Source organism: Trifolium pratense, linkage group LG6 (assembly GCF_020283565.1).
Source record: "Trifolium pratense cultivar HEN17-A07 linkage group LG6, ARS_RC_1.1, whole genome shotgun sequence".
NCBI lineage: Eukaryota > Viridiplantae > Streptophyta > Magnoliopsida > Fabales > Fabaceae > Trifolium > Trifolium pratense.
In genome coordinates, this window is record NC_060064.1 from 21,023,601 (window position 1) to 21,047,040 (window position 23,440).

At 35.2% G+C, this 23,440-nt stretch overlaps 3 protein-coding genes across 3 annotated transcripts; 2 read left to right on the forward strand and 1 right to left on the reverse strand.

Moving 5' to 3' along the window:
* Positions 1-4,985: 4,985 nt before the first annotated feature.
* LOC123889865 (E3 ubiquitin-protein ligase APD2-like) lies at positions 4,986-11,731 on the reverse strand. Its single transcript, XM_045939376.1, has 10 exons — positions 11,314-11,731; positions 10,197-10,303; positions 9,977-10,099; positions 9,742-9,835; positions 8,102-8,176; positions 7,944-8,026; positions 6,525-6,671; positions 6,182-6,254; positions 5,755-6,103; positions 4,986-5,320 (listed from the first exon to the last, which is right to left on the reverse strand). The coding sequence occupies exons 1-10, from the start codon at positions 11,546-11,548 to the stop codon at positions 5,245-5,247; spliced, it is 1,362 nt and encodes a 453-aa protein (XP_045795332.1). The 5' UTR covers positions 11,549-11,731; the 3' UTR covers positions 4,986-5,244.
* A 2,430-nt stretch (positions 11,732-14,161) lies between these two features.
* On the forward strand, positions 14,162-16,997 carry LOC123891892. Its single transcript, XM_045941762.1, has 3 exons — positions 14,162-14,795; positions 15,392-16,481; positions 16,562-16,997. The coding sequence occupies exons 1-3, from the start codon at positions 14,162-14,164 to the stop codon at positions 16,995-16,997; spliced, it is 2,160 nt and encodes a 719-aa protein (XP_045797718.1).
* Positions 16,998-17,009: 12 nt separating this feature from the next.
* On the forward strand, positions 17,010-19,623 carry LOC123891893. The gene is made up of 5 exons (XM_045941763.1): positions 17,010-17,298; positions 17,520-17,829; positions 17,922-18,054; positions 18,151-18,555; positions 18,679-19,623. The coding sequence occupies exons 1-5, from the start codon at positions 17,010-17,012 to the stop codon at positions 19,621-19,623; spliced, it is 2,082 nt and encodes a 693-aa protein (XP_045797719.1).
* Positions 19,624-23,440: the final 3,817 nt, after the last annotated feature.

Sequence of the window (23,440 nt, forward strand, 5' to 3'; positions counted from 1 at the left end):
TTTAACCTATTACTAATCCTATCATATTGACTCTCTTTTATTATAATCCTTATTTTGGGCTGGGTTAGCAACCTGGTATGATTGTGTTAACCTATCACATATTCGCGCTCAACTCCACAATTCTCTGCAATTCACTAAGCTCGATTCCTCTCTTCTCCTACCTGTCACCACTTCTTTCTTCTCTTTAGGTAACCCATCGATTTGCTTATCACACAAAACTTTGTTAGTTTTGACAGTTTGCTTCTTGATTCATCACCAGTTTTTCTATTATTATATTTATTTTATAACTATGAATCGCTCCTTATTCATCAACTATTTTGTATCATTTGCCTAATATTAACGTTTTCCTGATCACCAAATGGCTTGGGTTTGATGGGGAATTAACACACAATAATAATAATAGAGCAATATGCAGCGGAAATAAAATTCCCTAAATTTGTAAGAACCTTTGAGAATCAACAACAAATATATGGCAACCAATAGAACAAAATAAAAGAACAAAAGAACAACGGAATTTTAACGTGGAAAACCCTCGATGTGAAAGTAAAAAACCGCGGTTCGTCCAGACCAAAGAAATAGCTCCACTATAATCAAATAAGGGTACAAAAGAGTTTCCAAGTGAGGCACAAACAAGTGCTAACAACCAATTACACAACAAAGCACTAAAGCTTACAAAACAAGAACAAGAAGCTGAAAATTTTCCAAAACACCTGCTGTATTGCGAGCAGAATATCTCACGAACTAGACCTTGTTTCGACGATCCGAACGCTCAAAAGATAGCCTCTGGAGCCACGAACCTGCCCTCCAAGTTTGAGCGATATCCAACGGTTAACGAATCGGGAATCGGAGTTTTAGTGGGGCTGATTTGAGAAAAACGGAAATTGTTTTCTCTCTTCTTTTCTCTCTTTTTGAAGGTTGTTCTCTCACAAAATTTACTCACATGACCACTCTCCACTTATATAAGTGAGACATAATGAGTCAATAAACTTGGACTTTTCTCCACATAGGAAGGGAGCCCAAAAACCCAACAAATCTCCCCCTCATAACTATGTGGAGGAAATCGCCAAACCGGCGATGTCACAACATGCTTCAAACTTTTCCCTTGATAACGCTTTGGTCATCATATCTGAACCATTATCATCCGTATGAACCTTAGCTAGCTCCAACAACTTATCATCCAAAACATCACGTATCCAATGATGACGACCACAACTAAGATTTATCTTTTATCATTGTCAAAAGAAAAAGATTAGACACTATTATTTTAGAGGTTGGGTGGAAGAGTTAAATAATAGAGTGATAAGGGTGGTCTATTGTTAGATTAGTAAATTTACAATTACTAACATTGGTAAGAAAACATTGGTTGTTTAAAAAAATAAAAGTTTACTAAAGTAGATTTTATTCGCGACTATTAACACTTCCACGACCGTAGAGAATGTATTTTTTGTAAAATAAATTTAGATTCAAAATATAACTACTAAGATTCAACATCTATCATTACCGAAAAAAGAAGATATGACGTCTATTATTTGAGGTTTACGTACTAAACTAGATTTAAAGTGCAACTTGGTATACTAGTCATATGATCTTCATCTAATTATTCATATTCGTGACTATATCTATTATTATACCACTAGATTATTTGTAAACAACAAAAAGGGCAACTTGATTTAAAATGCATTTTGGTATACTAGTCATATGATCTATTATTTTACCACTACATAAAAAAATCCCTTTACGGGTAAAAAGTAAATTTGGATTGATGTCTCTCAGTTAGTCATAACAATCACAATAAGCCCCAAAAAATCCATTGCTAGCATAACAATCTCAACCACTGTCATCAATGAAAATGGATGAAATCGTTATAATTAACCAGTGACAGACTATGCTGCCATTTACGTATGAAATAACGAAATTACAAAAATGCTAAACTAAGATAATGGAGAGAAGAAATGGGTCGAGAATGCTGGGGAAAGAAAAGTTTCAATTGATAGAACTTTTGGTTGCGCGTGATTGGTTGAAGTAAGTTAATAGCCGCTCCGTTCACTTTTATCGAAGACCAATAAATTGACCACTGTCCAGGTTTGCTACTTATGTAGCAAACTACATCGGTGCAAAAATCCGCTAGTTAAGTAGCGAACTAAACCAGTACATCATTTTATGGTCCAAAACGCACCAGGCGGTTTGTGTGGTCGAAAATGCACCAAAACCCGTATAAATTTGGGTGTTTTGTTTCATTTTTCATTCATTGAAAACTTAGATAAATGGAGTTTTTGTAGTAAAAAAAAACTTACAGTCTATTACAATAATGGGAAACCGAATCTTTTCAGGATCCATGTTGACGTTTTATTTGCTGATCCGAGGCACCAACCGAGGCAACTCAACGACCGTCTTAACTGCTATGATGCAAGAAGGGTGGCCAATGTTAAGTATCGTCGTCTGTCGGTATGTTTAGACGGAAGCGTCTTGTTCACCAATATGAAACTTCCAAACGACGATGATATAAGAACTGTGTTCTCTAGCTTCTCTCAGTACAACATGAAGTGACCGATCGAGCTAGACACGACTTTGGTGAGATCCGTTCAAGATATATGTTCAGGCTTTATCCATCTTAGGACCTTTGATGAAATTGCGGCTTGCATGGTTGTCTATGTTGCCTAGGTACGGGTACGGTACCGGTACTGGTACGCGGTACGACAGTTTTAGAAAATTTAAGGTACGGGTACGTTAGTATAAAATATTAGAAAAATTATTTTTAAGTGAATTATTATCATCATGCTTTGAAGATTTAATTTTTTTTGTCTACCGTCTCAACTATTTTCATAAAAAATGAGAGATAATTGAAATATAATAAAAAATTATAATAGTTTAAGAGATTTTTCAACAGCCAATATGTTTTTTCCCTATTCATCATCATAAATCAACCAAATAAAAATGGGTACGGAATCGGTGCGTACCATACGAGTACCATGGAGTATCCGATACTGATACGTACCCGGTACGGGTACTTCACCATTTTAGGAGTACCGATGCTACATAGATGGTTGTACTCGAGGACAACGAAGACGAAGTAGTTAATTTATCCGATCATTAGTTTTGTTTGTGCTAAATTTATGTTTTTAATTTTTAATTTATGATCTTTATCTCAATGTAATATGTTGTTATTTTTATCGAATATTTCATTATTGTAATTTTTTACTACTTGTGTCGTCCACTAGTTAATTAGTTGACAAGTCTTTGATAGGAAAAGAAAATGATAACAGAAAAGGCAGATCAAAATTGAACAAAAAATCAAAATTTTTACTATTCTCATTACAACCGAAAGCAAAATTACATTGAAATAGATTTGTTAGTTGTGGCAACATAAAGAAAATTAATTTTATAAATTTGACAGGAAAATTACATCAACTTTGACACTTCGTCAAGTGTTTCCACTTCAAAATAAATATAACAACGAGTACCGTGAATGGATCTTCCTTCGAGGGATAAAAGAAGGGCAGGTTCTCATTTTAATGTTTATCCCAATCAAGCATCTCAACGTCTAGAAGAAGAATAAAGGCTGGTCTCGCTTCTATTTTGGGCACTGCATGTTTGCACTTAGAAGGCCAAGGTTGTGTTTTTGGTCATGTAGCCTACCACTTAGCTACTATCACCTACCAGTTTAGCAGCATAAGACAATCTCATTTGTGCATAGTAAAACTTCATTTGAGTGGCACTTATTTCGGTTAGTTATATTGTTCCCAATTTGGTCACAAAAAGTTTCTCATCGATTATCATATCGTTACCAACCATGATGACTAAAGAACACCAGTTGGAACAATAAGTAACTAAACTAACAAAAACTAAACAAGTTAAACTGAAGAAAAAAGGGAAGAAAAGAGAATGAGAGAAGAGAATAGGGGGCTTTTATAGAAATTTTGGCCGTCTCCCATTAGTCAATGCCATGACAATGGCCGGACAAGTTACCAATTAAAATTGGTCACTTGACAGACCTTTGACTGATGCAGTAGACTCGACCATATTAAGTAGCGAATGTTGTCGTAGCGAAAGGTGGTTTAAAAATTTCTTCAAATTTTTTCATTTTTATAACGTCTACTATTGAAACTGGCGCGCGAGGAATACCCGGTCCGGGAGTGCTAAAACTAAAAGAAATTGTCAATATAGCGTTGAAGATCTTTTGGGACCACAATTTATGGGATTGTTCATGAAGCGACTCCCACTTGAGAGACCATTACACTATTGGTCTGCAATGCATTAATCTTTTGTCTTGATAATCTTCTGAAAACTTGATATAATTTAGGCTCTTCAAGAGATCACGAGACTTTTAAAATTTGAAAATAACACATTAAGGTATGCACATTCCCATCATTTCCTGCAATCCTACTACCATATATACTCATATCCATTCGTACTCGCCACCAACATTCAAACTTTCTCTTCCCTAAGCCACTTCCGCCCATAGCTTCAAGCACTAAGTTCAAGCATCGTAATCCTAGGTCATTGTAAAGACTTTCTCACTGATCTATTCCGCATATGCAAGTATTCCACAAATAAAGTGAATTAAACTAAACTAATCCTAGGTCATTGAACCTAGAAGGCGACATGATACAACGACACTTGACTAGGGATGTATTCCGCCTTGATAGAAATTAACATCAGAGATTATTACCAATTGACCGATGGCCATGTTCGCACGAGTAGTTGTGTGCATTAGACACCCCTTGTTTCAATTCTAAGGAGAAATTTAATCCATTTCTATTTATTATTACCTATGTACCTCTGTCATGATCATTGTTAGGTTATACTACATTCCAAAGTGTTGCAGCATCCAATTCCCATTAGACAGTGGTCATAGAAGCAAATTGATTTTATCTTTTGCTGTATATGTTCATCCTATGACAATATTTACACCAATCCTTTTGGCATTTCTAATGACCCGGTAGAAATTTAAAAGCAAGTTCATGGAAAACATTAGCAGTACAACGTCTATTCTAAGCGTATTCGGATATTTCTTTCATTCATACACCGATTACATTGCATCACATGGTAGGTCAAACCAATTTGGAAATATACCCGCCCATTTTTCCCCTCAGGTTTTGTTGCAATGCAATAACCAATAGGACTCTCACCAACAGATAGCATTAGCTTGATCATTGTAATGATCGCCAGTAAAATAATGTGTACATGAAAAAGTAATCTACGGTTGTGGTAGCTATTCATTTAGTCCGCGACTCAGTGCACTGGTCATACTGTAAAAATTTTCCTCACCTTCTTCATGTTCCTACGACAAACAGGACATGTACCAGCTGCCTCAACTATCCTGCATAGATAAGGTTGGGCATATATCATTCACCATACAAGAAAAAGCATCAGACATCAGCTAATTAATGTATGATTACACTGGATATGCACAGTTAGTGTAAAGGGTGTTTTACATTGACAACCAATCACAACTCACTTATTTGCCACATCACATTGTAGTTACTACTATGAGAGCATACCAGGGGGAAATGATGAGGGAAGTGTATATTTGAATCAAAGTTTTAAATCGTGATTACGGTTACTTTGCAGTCACATGCTGATTTTTAGCATTGCAAAAATTTCCTGTCAAATACAGTTGTATGACTGCAAAGACCTTGACTTGAACAGTCCCTCTCACTGCTCAACTCCAGTCTCATACATATGAGTTATGTACTTATAAACAAAATTGCTTCAGTAATTTGGAAGTGATTGTTTTAATAACAATGAATTTACCTAGTTCCACATTCATAACAAGCCACACAGTGCCCACATGGAAGAAAAAAGCAGTCCCGTGGAGCATCAAAACAAATTGCACAAAGACGACGAGTATTATTACTGGTTTCACCATCACCTAAACATTTCCCATCAGTAGAACCTCCAGCGAGAAAATCAAGATCTTCCTCATCCTCTGGTAAAGAATCATATGATGAACCCCAACTTGAACGATCGTCATATTTGCGAGAAAGCAAGGAGGCTTGATCAGGACCCGGTCCTTCAGATCTGGATTCTACTCGATCATCATGGGCACTCTGAAGCTTAGTCAAGACGTTGAAGGCCCAAAACATGATCATAGTCAGTCCACCTGCAGGGAGATGTAGCTTAAGTAACATAAAACCATTTAGGATTAATACGTCAGAGGCTGACTATATAAAGAGGTTACCTATGCCAAAAATATATGTAAGCCATCTTGGTCCATAAGACAGTTTGACATACCACTCTTCATTGGATGTGTTCTGAACCACAGTAAAGAAAATGTAAATAAACAGGAAAAGCAAAGGAACTGAAATATATTCATCTCCTAAACTAAGGAATAAATATAAATAGAATTATCTGATTCACTAGGGCCGAAGAAATATTTTATTCTTGCGTGGGGAGGAACACAGAGTTTCAAGATTACAAAATCAGAGAGACACCAGAATGCTAGGTTGCCTCATTTTATGTCCCACTTAAGATTTATAAGGATGACTATTTATTTGAAGAAAGTATATAATAAATAATCTTGCCTGTTGTGGAGCAGGAGAAACTAAGACAGCTGTGTTTCCATAAGGAAGGAAAATATTCAGACCACATGGACTACTAGTCAGGGCACATTTGTAGTAAGCATTTGTTGTATTATGCAAGATGGCCTTTACAGTGAGGTTTAATTCCACCTATTCAACAAGAGACCAAAGAAAGTAACTAAGAATGATCAATAATAATGAAAATAATAAACACTTTGCCTTAAAAACTTATAAGCCTGTTAGAATCATACAAAGGTTAAAAGCACCTGACTCTGTTAAGAAATATAACAAAATCTTGTAATAACACATTCAGAACACTTTCGTCCAGAATAATGATTACTCTTAGACTTTTTTAATTTAATGCAAGGCCTTTTGTGTAACATGAACTGTTTCCAAATATGGAGCAAATAAAAGGTTTGATGTTTTCTTCAATTGAACTAAACAAGATCATAGGAAAAATATGGATAGGGGGGCAAAAATAAGATACTTAATATCATTATGGTATGATGAATACAACACTAATCAAATTTGGCTTCAATGTACCGAGTTCTGCAAGATATTTGTTTCTTTTGTGGTCAATCTATCAAAGGACTTCGGATGCTAAGACACAATATTAGATGCATATACAGTTACGGAGATTTGAGGGAGCAACAAAGGGATATTTATGGTATGACCAAGAAGTATAAGTAGTGGCACAAATGTGATCTAGTCTGGGAGTGTTCTGTTTGTGACCAGGCCATGTTCAAAGTACTGTTAGAATTTAAGTTTGCATTTATCTGCTTTGCAGTCTACAACAGTTCAATCCCATAAATCTCATGCAGTTAGCCTACTCTAACATGCTTGCCATTAGAAGATTTATGTCCATATTTATGACTTGTCGATGTCAAAGTTCCACCCTATTATTTGGACCTTTCTTTGAAATCATTTAGTTTACAAATTAGTTCTCATGGACCAGCTTTCTTGTGCAAGCATATATTTAGATACGCCCAAAGATGTTTATAAAGCAAGTATTAAGAATGAATAATGTCCATGTTCAGATGTTCTAGTTAATAACTGAATATTCAAAGGTTTTTAAACATGCAAGTCTAAATCCATGCAAAAAAAGACCGATGAAAAAGTTCACATTATAAATCATAGTAACCAAGCATATACCACTGCATCAAAACTTAAGCTTCAATTCACATTTAATAATCTCTGATATTTATCTTGCTGCATTGAACAGGATATCCTGAAACTTAATATCAGTTTCACCCATTTTAAGGATATTTTAACAGAAACTTCTGTTTGTAGATTTCCCAATACGAAAAAATAACACAGCATGGTTTCATAATCAATAAAAACTTTGTTTTCAGTCATTCTAGAGATATTTAATGAAACAATGAAAGCTACAGGAACAAGAATGGTATCGAAATACAAAAATACCTCCACCTCCTCCCCTTCCAAATTACCCAATGCCACATAATAGCTGGATGACCTGAATATTTCCTGCGTAATCATACCAGTTCCTTGAAGAAGAAAAAACATCAGTATATGACTAATATGAAGACAGATGTATATAGTTTTCTTTCCCACTTTCTTACCATGGATCATGTTCCAAGACAGAGTTGTATTGGGATATGTTGGGTCAGCCATCCACTCTGAGAGGCTTTCAGCTCCTGCAAACAGAGGCAGAAAAATACATGTTCACTAAATACACTATAGCATGCAAAATTTTGGTATGTCCTTATCAATAACTACATGTAAATATTTAGTATGTGTTTGGTTCTGCGGTGGATATAATTGATTTTGATAGAATTGAGTTTGACAGAATTGATTTTGATAAAATTAAGTTTGATAGAATTGATTTATGTTTGGATATATTCATACAAAAGTGAGTTGAACAAAGAATTTGAGTGTAAAAATCAATTTTAGAATGAGAAGCTACAATTTCTAGCTTCAAGCAGAATCCATTCTGGAGGCAGAATCAATTCTACTTTTGAGGAACCAAACAAGTCTGAATTCATTCTACATGTCCAGAATCAATTATGGCCGCTCCAGAATTGAAACCAAACATACACTTAGTAACTTCAATGGATTTGAGCTTCAAGATATTTATGATTGATGTAACTTAGCCATAGAGGCACTTGCAATATTTTTACACATCTGAATGTAATATTTATGATTGATGTAACTTAGCCATAGAGCTAAGGTCTCTTTTTCTTTTTTTGACTAAAGAGCTAAGGTCTCTTAAGGATATAACTATAACCAACTCTCTCCTCTCTTACAACTATGCGTTCAGTCAATTTTTAGGCTTCTTGATATAAATAAATGTATTTACAAATTACATTATCTGTACAAGGATTGAGGAATATTTTCATTATGTTCCACCTCAAAGTTAAATCAGGATTTGCTCTATTGTGGGTATAACAGATTATAGCAAAAAACACTTAGAAAATAACACATATCCACTCCAAACAAGATCAAAGTGAGCTCTTAATTCTCTCAGGAAACATTTTACTTAGTCAGACAGCTATCATGCTCTTAAAAAAGAAATCGAAAGGTATTGTAATTAGTATGTGAAACTGAAGCAAAGGAATTTGTTTATTCCACTAGATTTGTGTTTTATTTGGGTTGTGCAATTCTTGTTTTTGTGATTCTAATCTGATCTTGAAGTAGGCCACCCAACTCAGTAAAATTGTGAATTTTTGTCGGTGTTAGTTTTTATCCAGTCAAACGTCAGATTTCAACCTTTTTTCTGTTTTATGTTGCTACATATCGAACATGATTTTAGTAAAAGTGAGACGTTTGGTAACTTTGAACCAAAAATGATTTTGGCTCCAAACAGTGGTAAAAAGTAGCTCTTGCATAGTTGCATTAGATTGAAAATTTACACAAGCTATATATCAAACTTGTTTTTAAACTAAAAACATTTAAACATGAACAACTTCACATCAAAATCATGTTTGCTAAACGCGAATACAATGTTTGTTTGGGTGCACTTTTGGAGGACGCAAAACTTCCAAAGGTATAAAATTGATTTTGGCTAGAGGATTGATTCTAACAAGAAGCTAGAATTTTGAGCTTTTGCCTGTACCTTGATTTTTAGCCTTACATGAATATATCCAAACATGAATAATTTTATATTCAACTCACTAAGTGACAAATGAGTGGTAGTTGCACGAGAATCAAATCCACAACAAAAGTAAAGATAAACGACTTAAATTTCATGTAGAGAGAATACCTTCTGCAATTACAAGATAAACAGAGGAGCTCTCAGAGCTCAAGCTATATGAAATATTCACTTCAGATCCTCTATTCAGATATAATTTCCATTCCTGTGGAAGACATAAGAAATGGGTGTTAGTTTAATCACAGGAAATGTGAGGCATTGGTAACAAGATCAAGTATAAATGCTTTCTATTTTGCAACAACAGAATTCCAAATCACAGGAAAGGGGGAAATGCATATATACTTGCCTTTTCTGAGCCATAAGGAATAGATATATTAAAAGTTTCTCTCCAAGTGGAAACAACGTCAAGAGACGGATATTGATATGTACCATATAGAACGAGTCCTGGATTTGCCTGTAAGTTTTCTACCTAATGCAAACAAACCCAAATTACAAAGATACTCACAAACTACAAATGGGAAACAGCTAAAGAAAATTAACATTAGCATGGAGTAACTGAAACTGACCTTCACATATTGCACAAACACAGGGTTTGGATGAAAAACAATTGAAGAACATGGACCTAGAGCCACACTCATCGACCCATAAACCCCCATTATCATTGTCACCGCAACTGTAATAACATTACAAAGCAATCTCATAATTAATAATAATAATAATAATAATAATAATAATAATAATAATAATAATAAAAAAAAAAGCAGCATATAATTAAAATGCATTCAGAGTTTAGAGCAATTATGTAAGAACTTGAAAGGACAAAATGAAGTAAGAAGTATCTCATTGAAATTACTACTTACTATAACATTACTAATGTACAAGCATCAAGTACTATGACGCACTGACACTAGAGGCACTAAAAATCATGTAACAAAATGAATTTGATAGAGTGTAGGCAACTCACATGTGTCAGTACTCGGTGTTATGTTAATGTTGAACACAAGACACTCCATCAATCTGAAGTGTACCGTTTACCATGGTTTTAAATTGCAGTCGCAGATGTGGTAGTGATTATTGCAATTGCGGTCATTGTGAAGCGCGTTGCGGCTGTTGCGGTGTGAAATAATTTTAAGTTTTCACAAACTCTATCAAGTGGCATTACTATCCACTACACTATTTACTCACACTTGTTTCGTACATATTTATTGAAAGATGCTTAAAATACACGGTTGAAAGACTATTAAGAGTAAGATTATTCATTACATTTGACGTAAATTAGGATTTAGAGCTCCTAGATATTAATTTTTGGTGAAAATATTTTAACACCCAAATTGCCTATGCGGTTACGATGCGGCCGTACACGGGATTGAAAATGACACCACAATTGTGGTGCGATGCGGTTATCGTGGCTACTGCATCAGCAATATTGCGGTTGCAGTTGCAGATGTGACTGCAATTTAAAACCATTTCGTTTAAGTTATAGGTAATTAACAATGTTATCCAACTGACATAACTAACTTAAAATGACTCCAGTATGAGCTAATACAGGATCTATACAAGAGCAATTTCATTTAATTTTAAAAAAATGAGCGCAAAATTGGCGGTAATTTAAATTGAATTACGAAGGAAGCACAATTTTAAATGCAAAAGGAAAAGATTGAATTGAAAGTAAAATTTACTGACCGAAAAACCAAAGGCTGAAGATAACGGCTAAACAGGACCATTTATCATCCCTAACAATGGCGGAGTCATCGGTGATACTAATAGTCCGGTTGAATCTCCCGCCGTAAGTGATGCGCACGCGGCGAGACTGGCGTGGACGGTTCTCCGATACTTGAGCATTTTGGATCGATAATGAAGTTTCAGCGTTGGAGGTGGAAGAAGAAGGAATGGCGGTAGAGGAATGTGGTTGTTGCATTGTAGAGAGAGAAAGAGAAGAAGTGAGTGAGAGAGAGAGAGAGAGGAAACTGTGTGTGGGTGAAGAAGGTGATTCATTGAAGTGAAGTGAAAGTGTTGAACTGTGAGTCTAAGTTTGTTAGAATGGTGGTTGGGAGTGTAGGGAGGGAGAATAGAATTTTGGTAGTTCGGATTCGGAATTGGTTGGTTGGTTGGTTGTACAATAGAATTACCGACTTTCACCGTTATTTCTCCCAACTCCCAAGTCTACGGAAAGGGATCTCTCCATTGTACTTTTCACTTGTTTTCTCTCCGTTGTTAATCCTAGTCATTACTATTTTTTTATTTATTTAAACTATAATTTCTTGGGTCCAGATTTAATTAACCAAATGGATTTTCACCGGAGATGATTCACTCCCCAAATTTACATATATTTTATTTATAATAAAAAATGTTGTTATAAGTTATAACACATCCTTTTTCAAACATAAATACAAATTACAATGCATATGAAAGGATTCCTTGTTGGTGAATGCACTTTTGAATTTTATTTTTAGGGGGAGATGTTTTTTGTTATGAAGCATTTAAGACAAGAAATACAAAAATGAACATTTGGCAAAATCTTAAAAGATAATGTCATTTTAATCTAAATTTTAGTGGAAATCATGGAAGGTAGTGGATGTAAAACACACACACACACACACATATATATAGACACTACAAGAAAACATAATATTACTGACCAAACTTATTGAGGGCTAAAAGCCCTCAGTAATGCATTTGTGGGATATTGAAGGCTTATGGCCGTCAGTAAGTAGTCTTGAAGAACGGAAATAATTAAAAAATTAACTATTAAGCATTAGTGACGGTCCTGGGCCGTCAGTATTGCACTGCCTATTTCAGATGGTCCCAGGCCGTCAGTATCGCACTAGCCGTTAAGCATTTATGACGGTCCTGGGCCGTCAGTAACGCATGTGATTTATGACGGTCCCAGGCCGTCAGTAAGCACATTTCCGTTGGACAATTATGACGGCTTATGGCCGTCAGTAATTGCTTGATTTTGAATTTTAAATTGTAACGGTCAATTATGACTACTCCTATATATTACTACTCCTTCACTTCATTTTTTCATTTCCATTCTCTCTCTAAATTTTATCTAACTTCTCTCTTAAATTTTCTCTAATTTCATACTTTCAACTTAATCTCCATACAAAAAGTGGTAAGTGTTTGTGTTTTACTTTTACGAATTTAAAATTTTTGTTTTGTTATTTAAATGTATATGTTCTAATATTTGTGTTTTACCATTTTTAATAGCAAGTCTTATTCTCGTGAGGAGCGGAGTTCGTGGGCTAGGTGCGCACCAAGTAAGAATCTACTCGGCACCCAAGTAAGTAACGTAATTTTAATTTATATAGTGATAGTTTTTTTTTATCGTATACTTAGTAATAGTTATTAATTAATACTTTGTAATTTATTACTAATATTTTCTTATCACTATGTATAAAAGTTATTGTTTTTGTAAAAAAAAATTAAAAAAATATATTTAATTTTGTTTATTTCGAAAACAGAATTATTTTTTTTAAATAAGTATTTTTTTTTTCAAAAAAACAGTATATTTATATTATTTTTTAAAAAAACGAAATTTTTTTAAAAAAAATTTATAAAAGAAATTTTTTAACAGTTTGTGTATTTTTAAAAAAGTGATGTAATTTTCATATCTCCATCTAAAAAGTGGTAAGTGTTTGTGTTTTACTTTTAAAGTTAAAATTTTTACTTTGTTATTTAAATGTATATGTTCTAATAATTTGTTATTTACAATTTTTATTAGCAAATTCTCGTGGTCATCGGAGGTCGTGGGTTAGGAGCGGAGTTTGTGGTTAGGAGCGCGCGCCAAGTAAGACTCTACCCGGCACCCAAGTAAGTAATATATGTAATTTTAATTTATAATATTTAGTGATAGTTTTATTTTTACCGTACACTTAGAAATAGTTACTAGCATTTTATTATTACTATGTATTTAAAAAAAGAAAAACAATTATATTTTAAAAAATTATAATATATATGTTAAAAAGTCGGTAGTTTTGTCAACTAAAAAACTTAGTATTTTTTAGATTTAATAAACCATAAACTTTAAAAATAAAATGTTAAAAGTTTATATGTTATTGTTGAGTAGACATATATATATGTCCAAAATACTTTTGAAAAATAAAGTAATAAATTTAATACATATATCGATCTAATTATATATTAATTAAACTACACAGATATGGATTTTAGCAATCGTAATTGGATGTACGATAGACATAATCCTGGAAAGAGGGGCCGGGTTAAAGAGGAATTTAAAATAGGGGTCGAAATGTTTATCAATACAGTAAAATATAATGACATTGTGATACGTGAAGGGGGAATTAGATGTCCGTGTGTACTTTGTCGATGTACAAGAATACAGAGCGAAGATGAAATTAGGTCTCATTTATATAAAAAGGGATTCCAACCTAATTATTGGGTTTGGTCAAGTCATGGCGAAGGATGTTCCACGACTGTTCCCGTGAATCAAAATCGTGCTTCAAGCAGTGTTTTTCAGCCCGTTGTTGTTCCCCAATATTATCATCAGCATTATGATCCGTTTAATGAGATGGACAATATGATAACTAATGCCCTTGGGTTTAATACGCCGATTTATGTGCCAAATGATGTCGACGACCCTGCTGATGATGAATATGACGCTGATGTTAACGTCGAGAGACCAAATGAGGAAGCCCAGCGATTTTTTGATCTTTTGAAAGAGACAAATACACCGTTGTGTGAAGGCTCTCGAGACTCAAAGTTAACGGTGTGTATTAGACTTTTGGGTATCAAGTCTGAATGTCTTGTTTCAGAATACACCATGGACTTGATAACAAAACTGATGTTGGATATAACAATAGACCGTCCTCTTGATTTGCCAAAAAATTATTACGAAGCAAGACAATTGGTTGCAAAGTTAGGACTCGGAGCGAAGAGAATTGACTGTTGTGTTAACGGGTGTATGTTGTACTATAGCAACGAATTTGGTGTAGATGACGGTGCATTACTTGAATGTAAATTTTGTCAAGAACCAAGATATCGTGTAACAAGAAATTCACGGTCAGTCAGAAGGAAGCCAATCCCAAGAAAGGCGATGTTCTATTTACCCATAATACCAAGGTTGCAAAGGTTGTATGCATCGATGCAAACAGCCAGTAAAATGACATGGCATCGTGAAAACTATGAAAGGAGAAAAATGTCAGGTGAGTTGCGACATCCTTCTGATGGAATGGCTTGGAAGCATTTTGATCAAGTTTATCCTGAATTTGCTTCGGAGCCACGGAATGTCCGACTTGGGTTATGCTCAGATGGATTTACACCATATACTCAAGTATCAGCCACTCCATATTCATGTTGGCCTGTTCTGGTTACCCCGTACAATCTTCCTCCTGATATGTGCATGTCAAAACCTTACATGTTTTTAGCCGCTGTAATACCAGGCCCATCTAGTCCAACTGTTGGTATTGATATCTATTTACAACCTTTGATTGATGATTTGAAGAGATTGTGGAACGGTGTTGCGACGTATGATATCAACCAAAAACGAAATTTCAATATGAGAGGAGCTTTGATGTGAACCATTAATGATTTTCCTGCATATGGGATGTTGTCTGGATGGGGGACACATGGTAAACTAGGATGTCCTATTTGCATGATGGACACCAAAGCGTTTTGGTTACAAAACGGTGGGAAGGCTACTTGGTTTGACTGTCATCGTCGGTTCTTGCCTACTGATCATCCGTTTAGAAGAAATAAAAATGCTTTTGTTCATGGTGACACCGAGACTCGTGATCAACAGATTATTTGACATCCCGACAAGTCTGGAACAAAGTGAAAGATATTCCAAAGGTTGAGGTTGTAGGTGGTGTTGCATCTAAACCGCGTGGTTATGGACAAACACACAACTGGACAAAAAGAAGTATCTTTTGGGATCTGCCGTATTGGAAAGACAACCTTTTACGTCACAACCTTGATGTTATGCATATTGAGAAAAATGTGTTTGAAAATATTTTTAACACTGTCATGAATGTCAAAGGAAAAACGAAAGATAATGACAACGCGAGGAGAGACATAGGGTTGTATTGCAAACGTAACGAACTGTTGTTGGTGGAGACATCTAACGGCAAACTTCTTAAACCTCGTGCAAACTATACTTTATCTCCTGAAGAAGCAAAATCTGTTTGTCGATGGGTAAAAGAAGTGAAGATGCCGGACGGTTATTCGTCGAATTTGGCGAGATGCGCTGATGTTGACCATGGAAGGATGCGTGGGATGAAAAGTCATGATTGTCATGTTTTTTTCCAGACTTTACTTCCGATTGCATTTAGTTCTTTACCCCAACATGTATTGAATCCGCTTATTGAAATCAGTCAATTTTTCAAGAATTTGTGTTCGACAACGCTAAGAGAGGCTGATCTCATCAAGATGGAAAATGACATTCCACTGATCTTGTGTAAGTTGGAGAGAATATTTCCTCCTGCCTTGTTTGATTCTATGGAGCATGTTGTGGTGCATCTTGCATACGAGGCTAGGCTTGGTGGGCCAGTTCAATATAGATGGATGTACCCGTTCGAAAGGTTCATGGGTTATGCAAAACGTGCCGTGAAAAACAAAGCTAGGGTCGAAGGCTCAATTTGTGCAACATACTTACACCGCGAAACAATTTACTTTTGTTCGCATTACTTCAAAGACACGTTGTCATCAAGCCATATTCGCAATGAAACTGAAACATCTCGGCCTGTGAGAATTCACCCATTAAACATGTCAATATTCAGCTTGCCTGGTCGTAATGGTGGTGGTGAGAAAGTGTTGTATCCTGGTGACAAAGTTCTCTATTCGGCGCATGTTCACTTGCTGATTAATTGCAATGAAGTCGAGCCATATTTACAGTGAGTATTTTTAATTAGTTAATAAATAATTATTTATTCCAATTAAGTTCGCTTATAACTAACGATATTTAATAACTTAGGATGTTTTTAACACAACATACTTCTGCTCAAATCAATTCGGAATTTCCAGCATGGTTCAAAGAATACATGTACCAACAAACACCCGCAACTCGTGTCATACAACACTTGAGAAACTTATCTGATGGCCCAAAGTCAACCGTTAAACAATGGCACACCTACTTTGTCAATGGTTACAGATTTGAGACACACAGTTGGAGTGAAGGAAAAACAACAGTAAACAGTGGAGTGTGTATGAAAGGTGTGACTGAAAATGGTGAAGGAGATTTTTACGGTGTCATTGAGAACATATTTGAAATCGAATACAATTACCTTGATTACAAGAAAACAGTCGTGTTGTTTTACTGTAAATGGTTTGATCCTTCAAATAGAGGTACCAGATATGATTCAAAGACTAATACCGTGGAGATAAAAATGAACAAACATTATCCATTGTAAGATCCGTTTGCTATGGCTCATAACGTCAGACAAGTTCACTATGTCCCTTATCCATCGACTACAAGGGATAAGCGAGGTTGGTGTGCCGCAATAACATCAAAACCAAGGGGTCTGATTGAAAAAAATGAGATAGATGAACGTGAAGATGAACCATATCAGGAAGATGAGATGTCCAATGTTGATGATGTCATTGCAGTTGAAACTTTTAATCAACTTTGTGTACAAGAAGAAGCCGAAGAAGTACCTTCTGATGGTGATGTTGATGAAGAGGACGTCAAAGCTAATGGTGATGATGAAGGCAGTGATGATGAAGATGTATCAGATTGGGATGACAATTAATTTTATAATATAGTTATCCGCGTTGTAATAATATTAATCGTTGTACTTGAATATTTGTTTTTGGTTGCATTTGTTTATCGTTTAATGATGATGAATTATAAAACAATATATGTCATGTATTTCTTAATTAATTATATATATATTTGTCATATATTTTTTTATTATAGATGAATCCAGATGAAGAAAATTTTGATGATGACAATGTCGATGATGACATTGATGATATTCCACCAGCACTGGGTGTCGGACGCGGAGGACGCGGACGCGCTCCACGTAGACGTGCTTTACCCCGCCGCGTTGTTCGGAATCGATGGTTGGAGGGTATGCCCAAGTCTCGAACCGTAGACGGTGTGGAAGAGGAGTACGACTCCTACGACGACGATGATGACCACGAGGACGAGGAAATACCCGATATTGCACTTTTAGCTCCTCAAAATGAATTGTTGATTGACCGGCATGGTAGACCCATCATCATGCCATATACCGCCACAGAGTAAGTTAATTATTATTAAGAATTTGTGTTTAATAAATTAATTGGATATATATGATAATTATTCTTAACTAATATATATATATATTGTGCAGTTTGCAACCCCAAAATCCGGCGAATAAGGCAATCAATAATGCATTGAAATCCAAATTCCAGGCTCCATATCTCAACTGGACGGAGGTCAGGGCAGATGAGCGTGGATATCAACAATTTTGGAATGGCTTCAGGGTACGTTTTTATTTATAATTACTTTTTTATCCAATCAATTTTGTTACTAAACATATATTTACTAATTTATTAACAATTTTTCTTTATTTTTCGTAGTCGCAAGTAACTTGGCTGAATCACCACACAACGGCTATTGAGCGTATATTCAACAAAAAAGCCACCAAGCGTCTGTCGACCTTACTTTTTGAAGCGCGGAAAAAGATTAAAAAGGATCCTTCAAAACCACCACTTTGGCTCGCTAGCAATTCATACCCTATGCTGTGCCGTAGATGGGAAGAGGAAGAGTATATTGCAAAGTGTATAAAGAACAAAGCCAACAGAAATACTGATGAAGCCAATCGTGCGTGCGTACACTCTGGAGGGTCTAAATCTGCCGGAACGCTTCGTCTTGAGTTCATCCAACAATTTGGTCGTCCACCCACCTTTATGGAGATGAATGACATGATGCATCGGTATGCAGATTCCGGTCAGTGGACGGGGGCAAGGGCGCAAGAAGTGTCGGTAAGTATTTAATTATATATATTATTTATTATTTATTTCGTATAACATTATTTTTTAAACATTATATAATTATATCTAAACATTATAATTAATTAATTATAAATTTTTTTTAATTTATTGTAGAGGTTGACGCAAATTTGGGTTGAAGAATATAATGCAAGCCAACTACGACTACCACCTCATAGGCGAGATAATGAGGATGTTCGTCGAAACAAGATGTCGTTGGCTTTTGTTAAGAATGCTGGTGGTGCGACTCGAGGTCGCAAATTCGCTGCTGGGTGTACATCTTCTCTATATGCAAGTGACCCAACTGGTTTGAGAGATGTCACTTACACATCTTCATCTTCATCGAGTACAGGACGCTCTCGTCCAACTCAAAGAGAGGAAACCGATGATGAGTATGAAGCGCGAATGAGGGCCACGTATAGAGAAGAATTCCGCGATGAGTTCGAAGCATCATTTGATGACCGGGTGGACCTACGGGTCCAACATGTATTGCAGGAATTCTTTGCGCAGCAGAGGGCGCCGGCGCCGGCGGAGGGGGGGGTTGGATCATCATCTCAGGCTTCGGCACGACAAAATCAAAATGCCGGTGAACAAGAATATCGACCGGATTTGAGTAGCATGGTTAATTTGAATCAGCTGCCGGAGTACCGAGAGGGTGATCCAGTACTGAGTATGAGCATAGAGGATATGAGTCAGATGCTTAATGAACCAGTTCATTTACAATTTTTTGATCCTACTGGGCAAACAAGTGGAAGCAGTAGTGGCGGAAGCGGTAGAAATAATCAACAAACTGCTTTCACCGAATACCAGAGATCATTAAATCCACAACAAGACTTCATAATCCCACATGAAAACCCAAATCAACCCCAAGGCAACTTCTTCCCAAATCAAGCCCCAATTAACTTCGTTCATAGGCCTGTGGCACGACCTCCTTCGCGAACGTCACTCCCCGGAGTCATAATACACGAGGGAGGTAGAGGCCGAGGCCGAGGAAGGTCGCGTCAGCCAACATACACTGGCAAGGGGAAGCGACCACTATATCAGCCGCCTGACCAACGTTGATGTGTAATTTTAATAATCTGTTGTTGATTATTATTTGTTTAATTGTTTTCTTTTTGTAATGACAATATTATCATTATATTTAATTATGCTTATGTTAAGTATTTTTATTATGCTTTTTATTAAATTTTAATTTTAATATTTTTTAATTATTTATTATGCAGTATATTTTTTGTTTTAAAAAATTAATATTAATTTTTTTTAAAAAAAAATAATAATTTAATTATTTAAAAATCAAATACTGATTTTTAAATAATTAAATTATTAATTTTTTTTTAAATCGTTCAACATTACTGACGGCTCCAGGCCGTCACAATGTGTGAAAAGAACATGTCATACTGACGGCTCCAGGCCGTCACAAATGCGTGGCCTTTTGAATTGACCGGTGTGTATTATTGACGGCTCCAGGCCGTCAGTAACGTTATTGACGGTCCTGGGCCGTCAGTAACCATTACTGGCGAGCTAATTACAGAGGGCCCAAGGCCGTCAGTAATGCATGCATTTTAGACGAAATTTGTGCATTACTGAGGGCCTTTGGCCCTCAGTAAATGCATGTTTTCTTGTAGTGAGATACAACACACAAATATATACATTTTTTTCTCCTCTCTTTCTCTCTCTCATGAAGATTAATCAAACCAAAAACCTTGCGAAAAACATACTCTGAGGTCTCAAACCTTCAGCAATAAATTAATCCTCGTGAGTTGTTTGTTTGTTTTTTGAGCTACCAAATGTCACATTTTTATTTGCTAACAAGTAAAACTAAAATAAATTTTAAATTATTATTAAAGACATGTTACCAAATGTATCTTCAAGTCATCACTCTCTTTACTCGAGAATAACGACTTGGGGGCTCCTGTTAGGGACTGAGCCTAAGCCCAGCTCAGCGTTGAGCTCGACCCAATAACATGTTACCCCAAGATCACATGTCTCTGTTCACAAAAGTATCAACTATTGCAATGGTCGGCATTGAAATGATTGTTATTTACTGCCAATCGTGGCTTTTCATTTGTTATTCCGACAACCATTAACGTCGAGGCCACAATATTTATCCTCACACTAATGGCATTGGCTCTGCGTTGGAGACTACATATACCCTTCTAATGCAAAAGGGTCAGGTATTCTATTCATACTCTCTGCAGTCTCCTACTTCACGCATACACTAAATTGAACATTGAAGTGTCTTGCAGGTACAACCCCCCCCCCCCCCCCCCCCCCCCCCCCTCCCCTTACCACCATCGTTCTGAAGAGGCGTTCCACTGACCACAACTGTTCTGATCAGGCAAAGATCACAAATAATTATATATTTCCCTAAATATGTTTTGAATGTGCAACAAAAGTTAAAATTATGTTCCCAACAAATAGTGACGAGCAAATTGCGACGAAAATATTTTGTCTTGAATTCCATCCCAAATTGTATTTGGGACAAGTATTTGTACTATTGTCCGATGAAAAATTTCATCCCATTTTTTTTTTGTAGTGTTTCAACCAATTAAAATTATAAGATCAAACTCTTACTATTAAATTAATTATGAACAACGAATTTATTATTATTATTATTAATTACCAAACTAACTATTTTTTTTTACAATAACAACCATTTTTCTTATTATTCAAAAATTAGGTAAATTAGTATTCTTTTAATGGTAAAGTATACCAAGCAATGTCAAGAACTATGCTAGCTATATTGCTAATTTGGGTATCATTTTAATACCTTTCGAGCATATTCTTTTTCTTGTCAAGTATTCTAGTGGTTAAAAATTCAACTCATAAGGTGGATAAATGAAATGATCGGAATTTAAACCCCGACCCCCTATATATATAATGCAATGTCCTGTCAACTAAGCTAAGCTCACAAGACCCTTTCGAGCATATTCTACTCATGGCAGAATATTACTTCCGAATTACTAGTACACATTATGTACACTGATCCGATATAGCACACCAACACGATATGTTCTCACTTCATCCAAAAATAGAGAAAATTAACCAATAAAACTAACACAACTCACTAAATATACATGTTAGTTTTAGTACTACAACAAACATATACATAAAGACTTCCATAATTAACTTTCGAAAATTCTACCGCAGTTTTAAAACAAACATCTCAACTCTTAACCATTGAACAAAGTGTCAAGGTCTTGTTACCAAGAATGTAGTCAATTAAAAACAACCTCAAAATGAACTATAAAAGACAGCCATAAGACACATGAAATTAACTTAAAGAGCAAAGTGTAATAATCATAGCACATTATTGTTTTTCCCTCATACTTAATTTCATATAATTAAGATTTTATATATATTAATTAGAATCTAAGACCTTTAAATTTTGTGGTTGGATTCAATGTCGAACATTAATTTTGTTGATTCAAGGACAAAAGAGCACCAAAGGGAGGTACATAATATGAGAAGCTTTCCAAGTAAAAGATTTTTTGTGAAAAATGGATGGATGTTTGTAGGTGCTTGTAAGAGAGGATGGTATAGACTCAGAATGAACCTCAACTTTTGAGATCAAATTAGCAATGATGGGCTTTTTGTGTTGGTTATGCTTGATTTTTGTGCAGCACCAACAATAGCTAGCATGAAATGAAGAAACAAATGGCTAGCTAGAATTTACATGACTATTAGCTTATTATGTTTGTAATGATAATTATGATAACAAGGGGTAGCAATGTTTCAATATAGATTTTGATGTAAGCTTCTATATTAATGTTATAGGTGTAGCTACATAAAGTGTATTTTTTTTTTGTTAACCCTTCGATTTCTAGAGGAAGGGACTCTAATAATTTGGAGTTTGGCCGCGAGGTAAGAAAAACATGACTAACAATATATAGTGTATATTTAGTTTGGTGGTAAGTTTGTCAAAAACACGCTGACTATTATATTATAGAGCTTTAATAAAATCATGCTGTTCTTGTGATTTCGTAAATGTTACCATAAATTCAAATATATATATATATATATATATATATATATATATATATATATATATACTACGTAGGTTGTTTTAAGAGTATATATAAGTTTTTTTTTTCACCATCAGTTTAATCTAGTTCGGGAGTCAGTTCTGGCATTAAGTAGTTCTGTATATATAAGCTTTTGTGTACTCAATGTTTGTGGTACTCAATGTTAGAATTCGATTAAGAATGTGTTATCTTCGAAATTTGAAATGTCTCCAAAACTCTACGTCTCAAGGAGTTGTCACCGTTGTTGTAAACACACTAAATATAATATGAAATAGGAAATGTAATTCATGATCGATTCCTAAATTTCAATTTTCAAATTTCCAATAATATTTATTTTTCATTCTATGTGCTATATAAATTTTCTTTTTCATTAACGTAATGTCACAATCCTCGAGCCAATCTTATGAAGTTATGAAAGTTGATTGTTGACAATTTTTTTAAAATGACAAATATAATATTATATATACGAAAACAATAAAAATATATAAATGGATTTTAGAAATACACGCAACCAGAAACCCAACACCTAAACAAGACGGACACACAAACAACTGAAAAAACAAACATACTCCCAAAACTACACCAGCTAGAAAAGAAGGAAAAATTTTTGTAGACATATAGACCCCAAAAAACAAAAGAATACTACATCATTTCAACCACAAGAGGAGACCCGATTTCCCCCAAAGAGAAGAAATGATCAACCACAGAGGCGAGACAGACACCAAGAGTCCTCCAACCAACCAGGTCTATCAAGACCCAGTTCCACACTCCAACAAAACTCTAACGATTCCAACACAAAATAGGGTGCATGCCCCACTCAAAGAAAGAACAAGGGATATCATGATTTTTTTACC

Bases quoted from the DNA above. Each gene is read 5' to 3' on its own strand.
- LOC123891893 (XM_045941763.1), top strand. From the start codon at position 17,010: ATGGCTCATAACGTCAGACAAGTTCACTATGTCCCTTATCCATCGACT. The intron at 17,299-17,519 runs GTGATGATGAAG...ATCCAGATGAAG, and splicing joins TAATGGTGATGATGAAGGCA to AAAATTTTGATGATGACAAT. The intron at 17,830-17,921 runs GTAAGTTAATTA...TATATTGTGCAG, and splicing joins ATGCCATATACCGCCACAGA to TTTGCAACCCCAAAATCCGG.
- LOC123891892 (XM_045941762.1), top strand. From the start codon at position 14,162: ATGGACAATATGATAACTAATGCCCTTGGGTTTAATACGCCGATTTAT. The intron at 14,796-15,391 runs GTGAGTTGCGAC...CGTGATCAACAG, and splicing joins TGAAAGGAGAAAAATGTCAG to ATTATTTGACATCCCGACAA. The intron at 16,482-16,561 runs GTGAGTATTTTT...TTAATAACTTAG, and splicing joins GAAGTCGAGCCATATTTACA to GATGTTTTTAACACAACATA.
- LOC123889865 (XM_045939376.1), bottom strand. From the start codon at position 11,548: ATGCAACAACCACATTCCTCTACCGCCATTCCTTCTTCTTCCACCTCC. The intron at 10,304-11,313 runs GTCAGTAAATTT...ATGTTATTACAG, and splicing joins CTTCAGCCTTTGGTTTTTCG to TTGCGGTGACAATGATAATG. The intron at 8,027-8,101 runs GTAAGAAAGTGG...TTCTTCTTCAAG, and splicing joins GTCTTGGAACATGATCCATG to GAACTGGTATGATTACGCAG.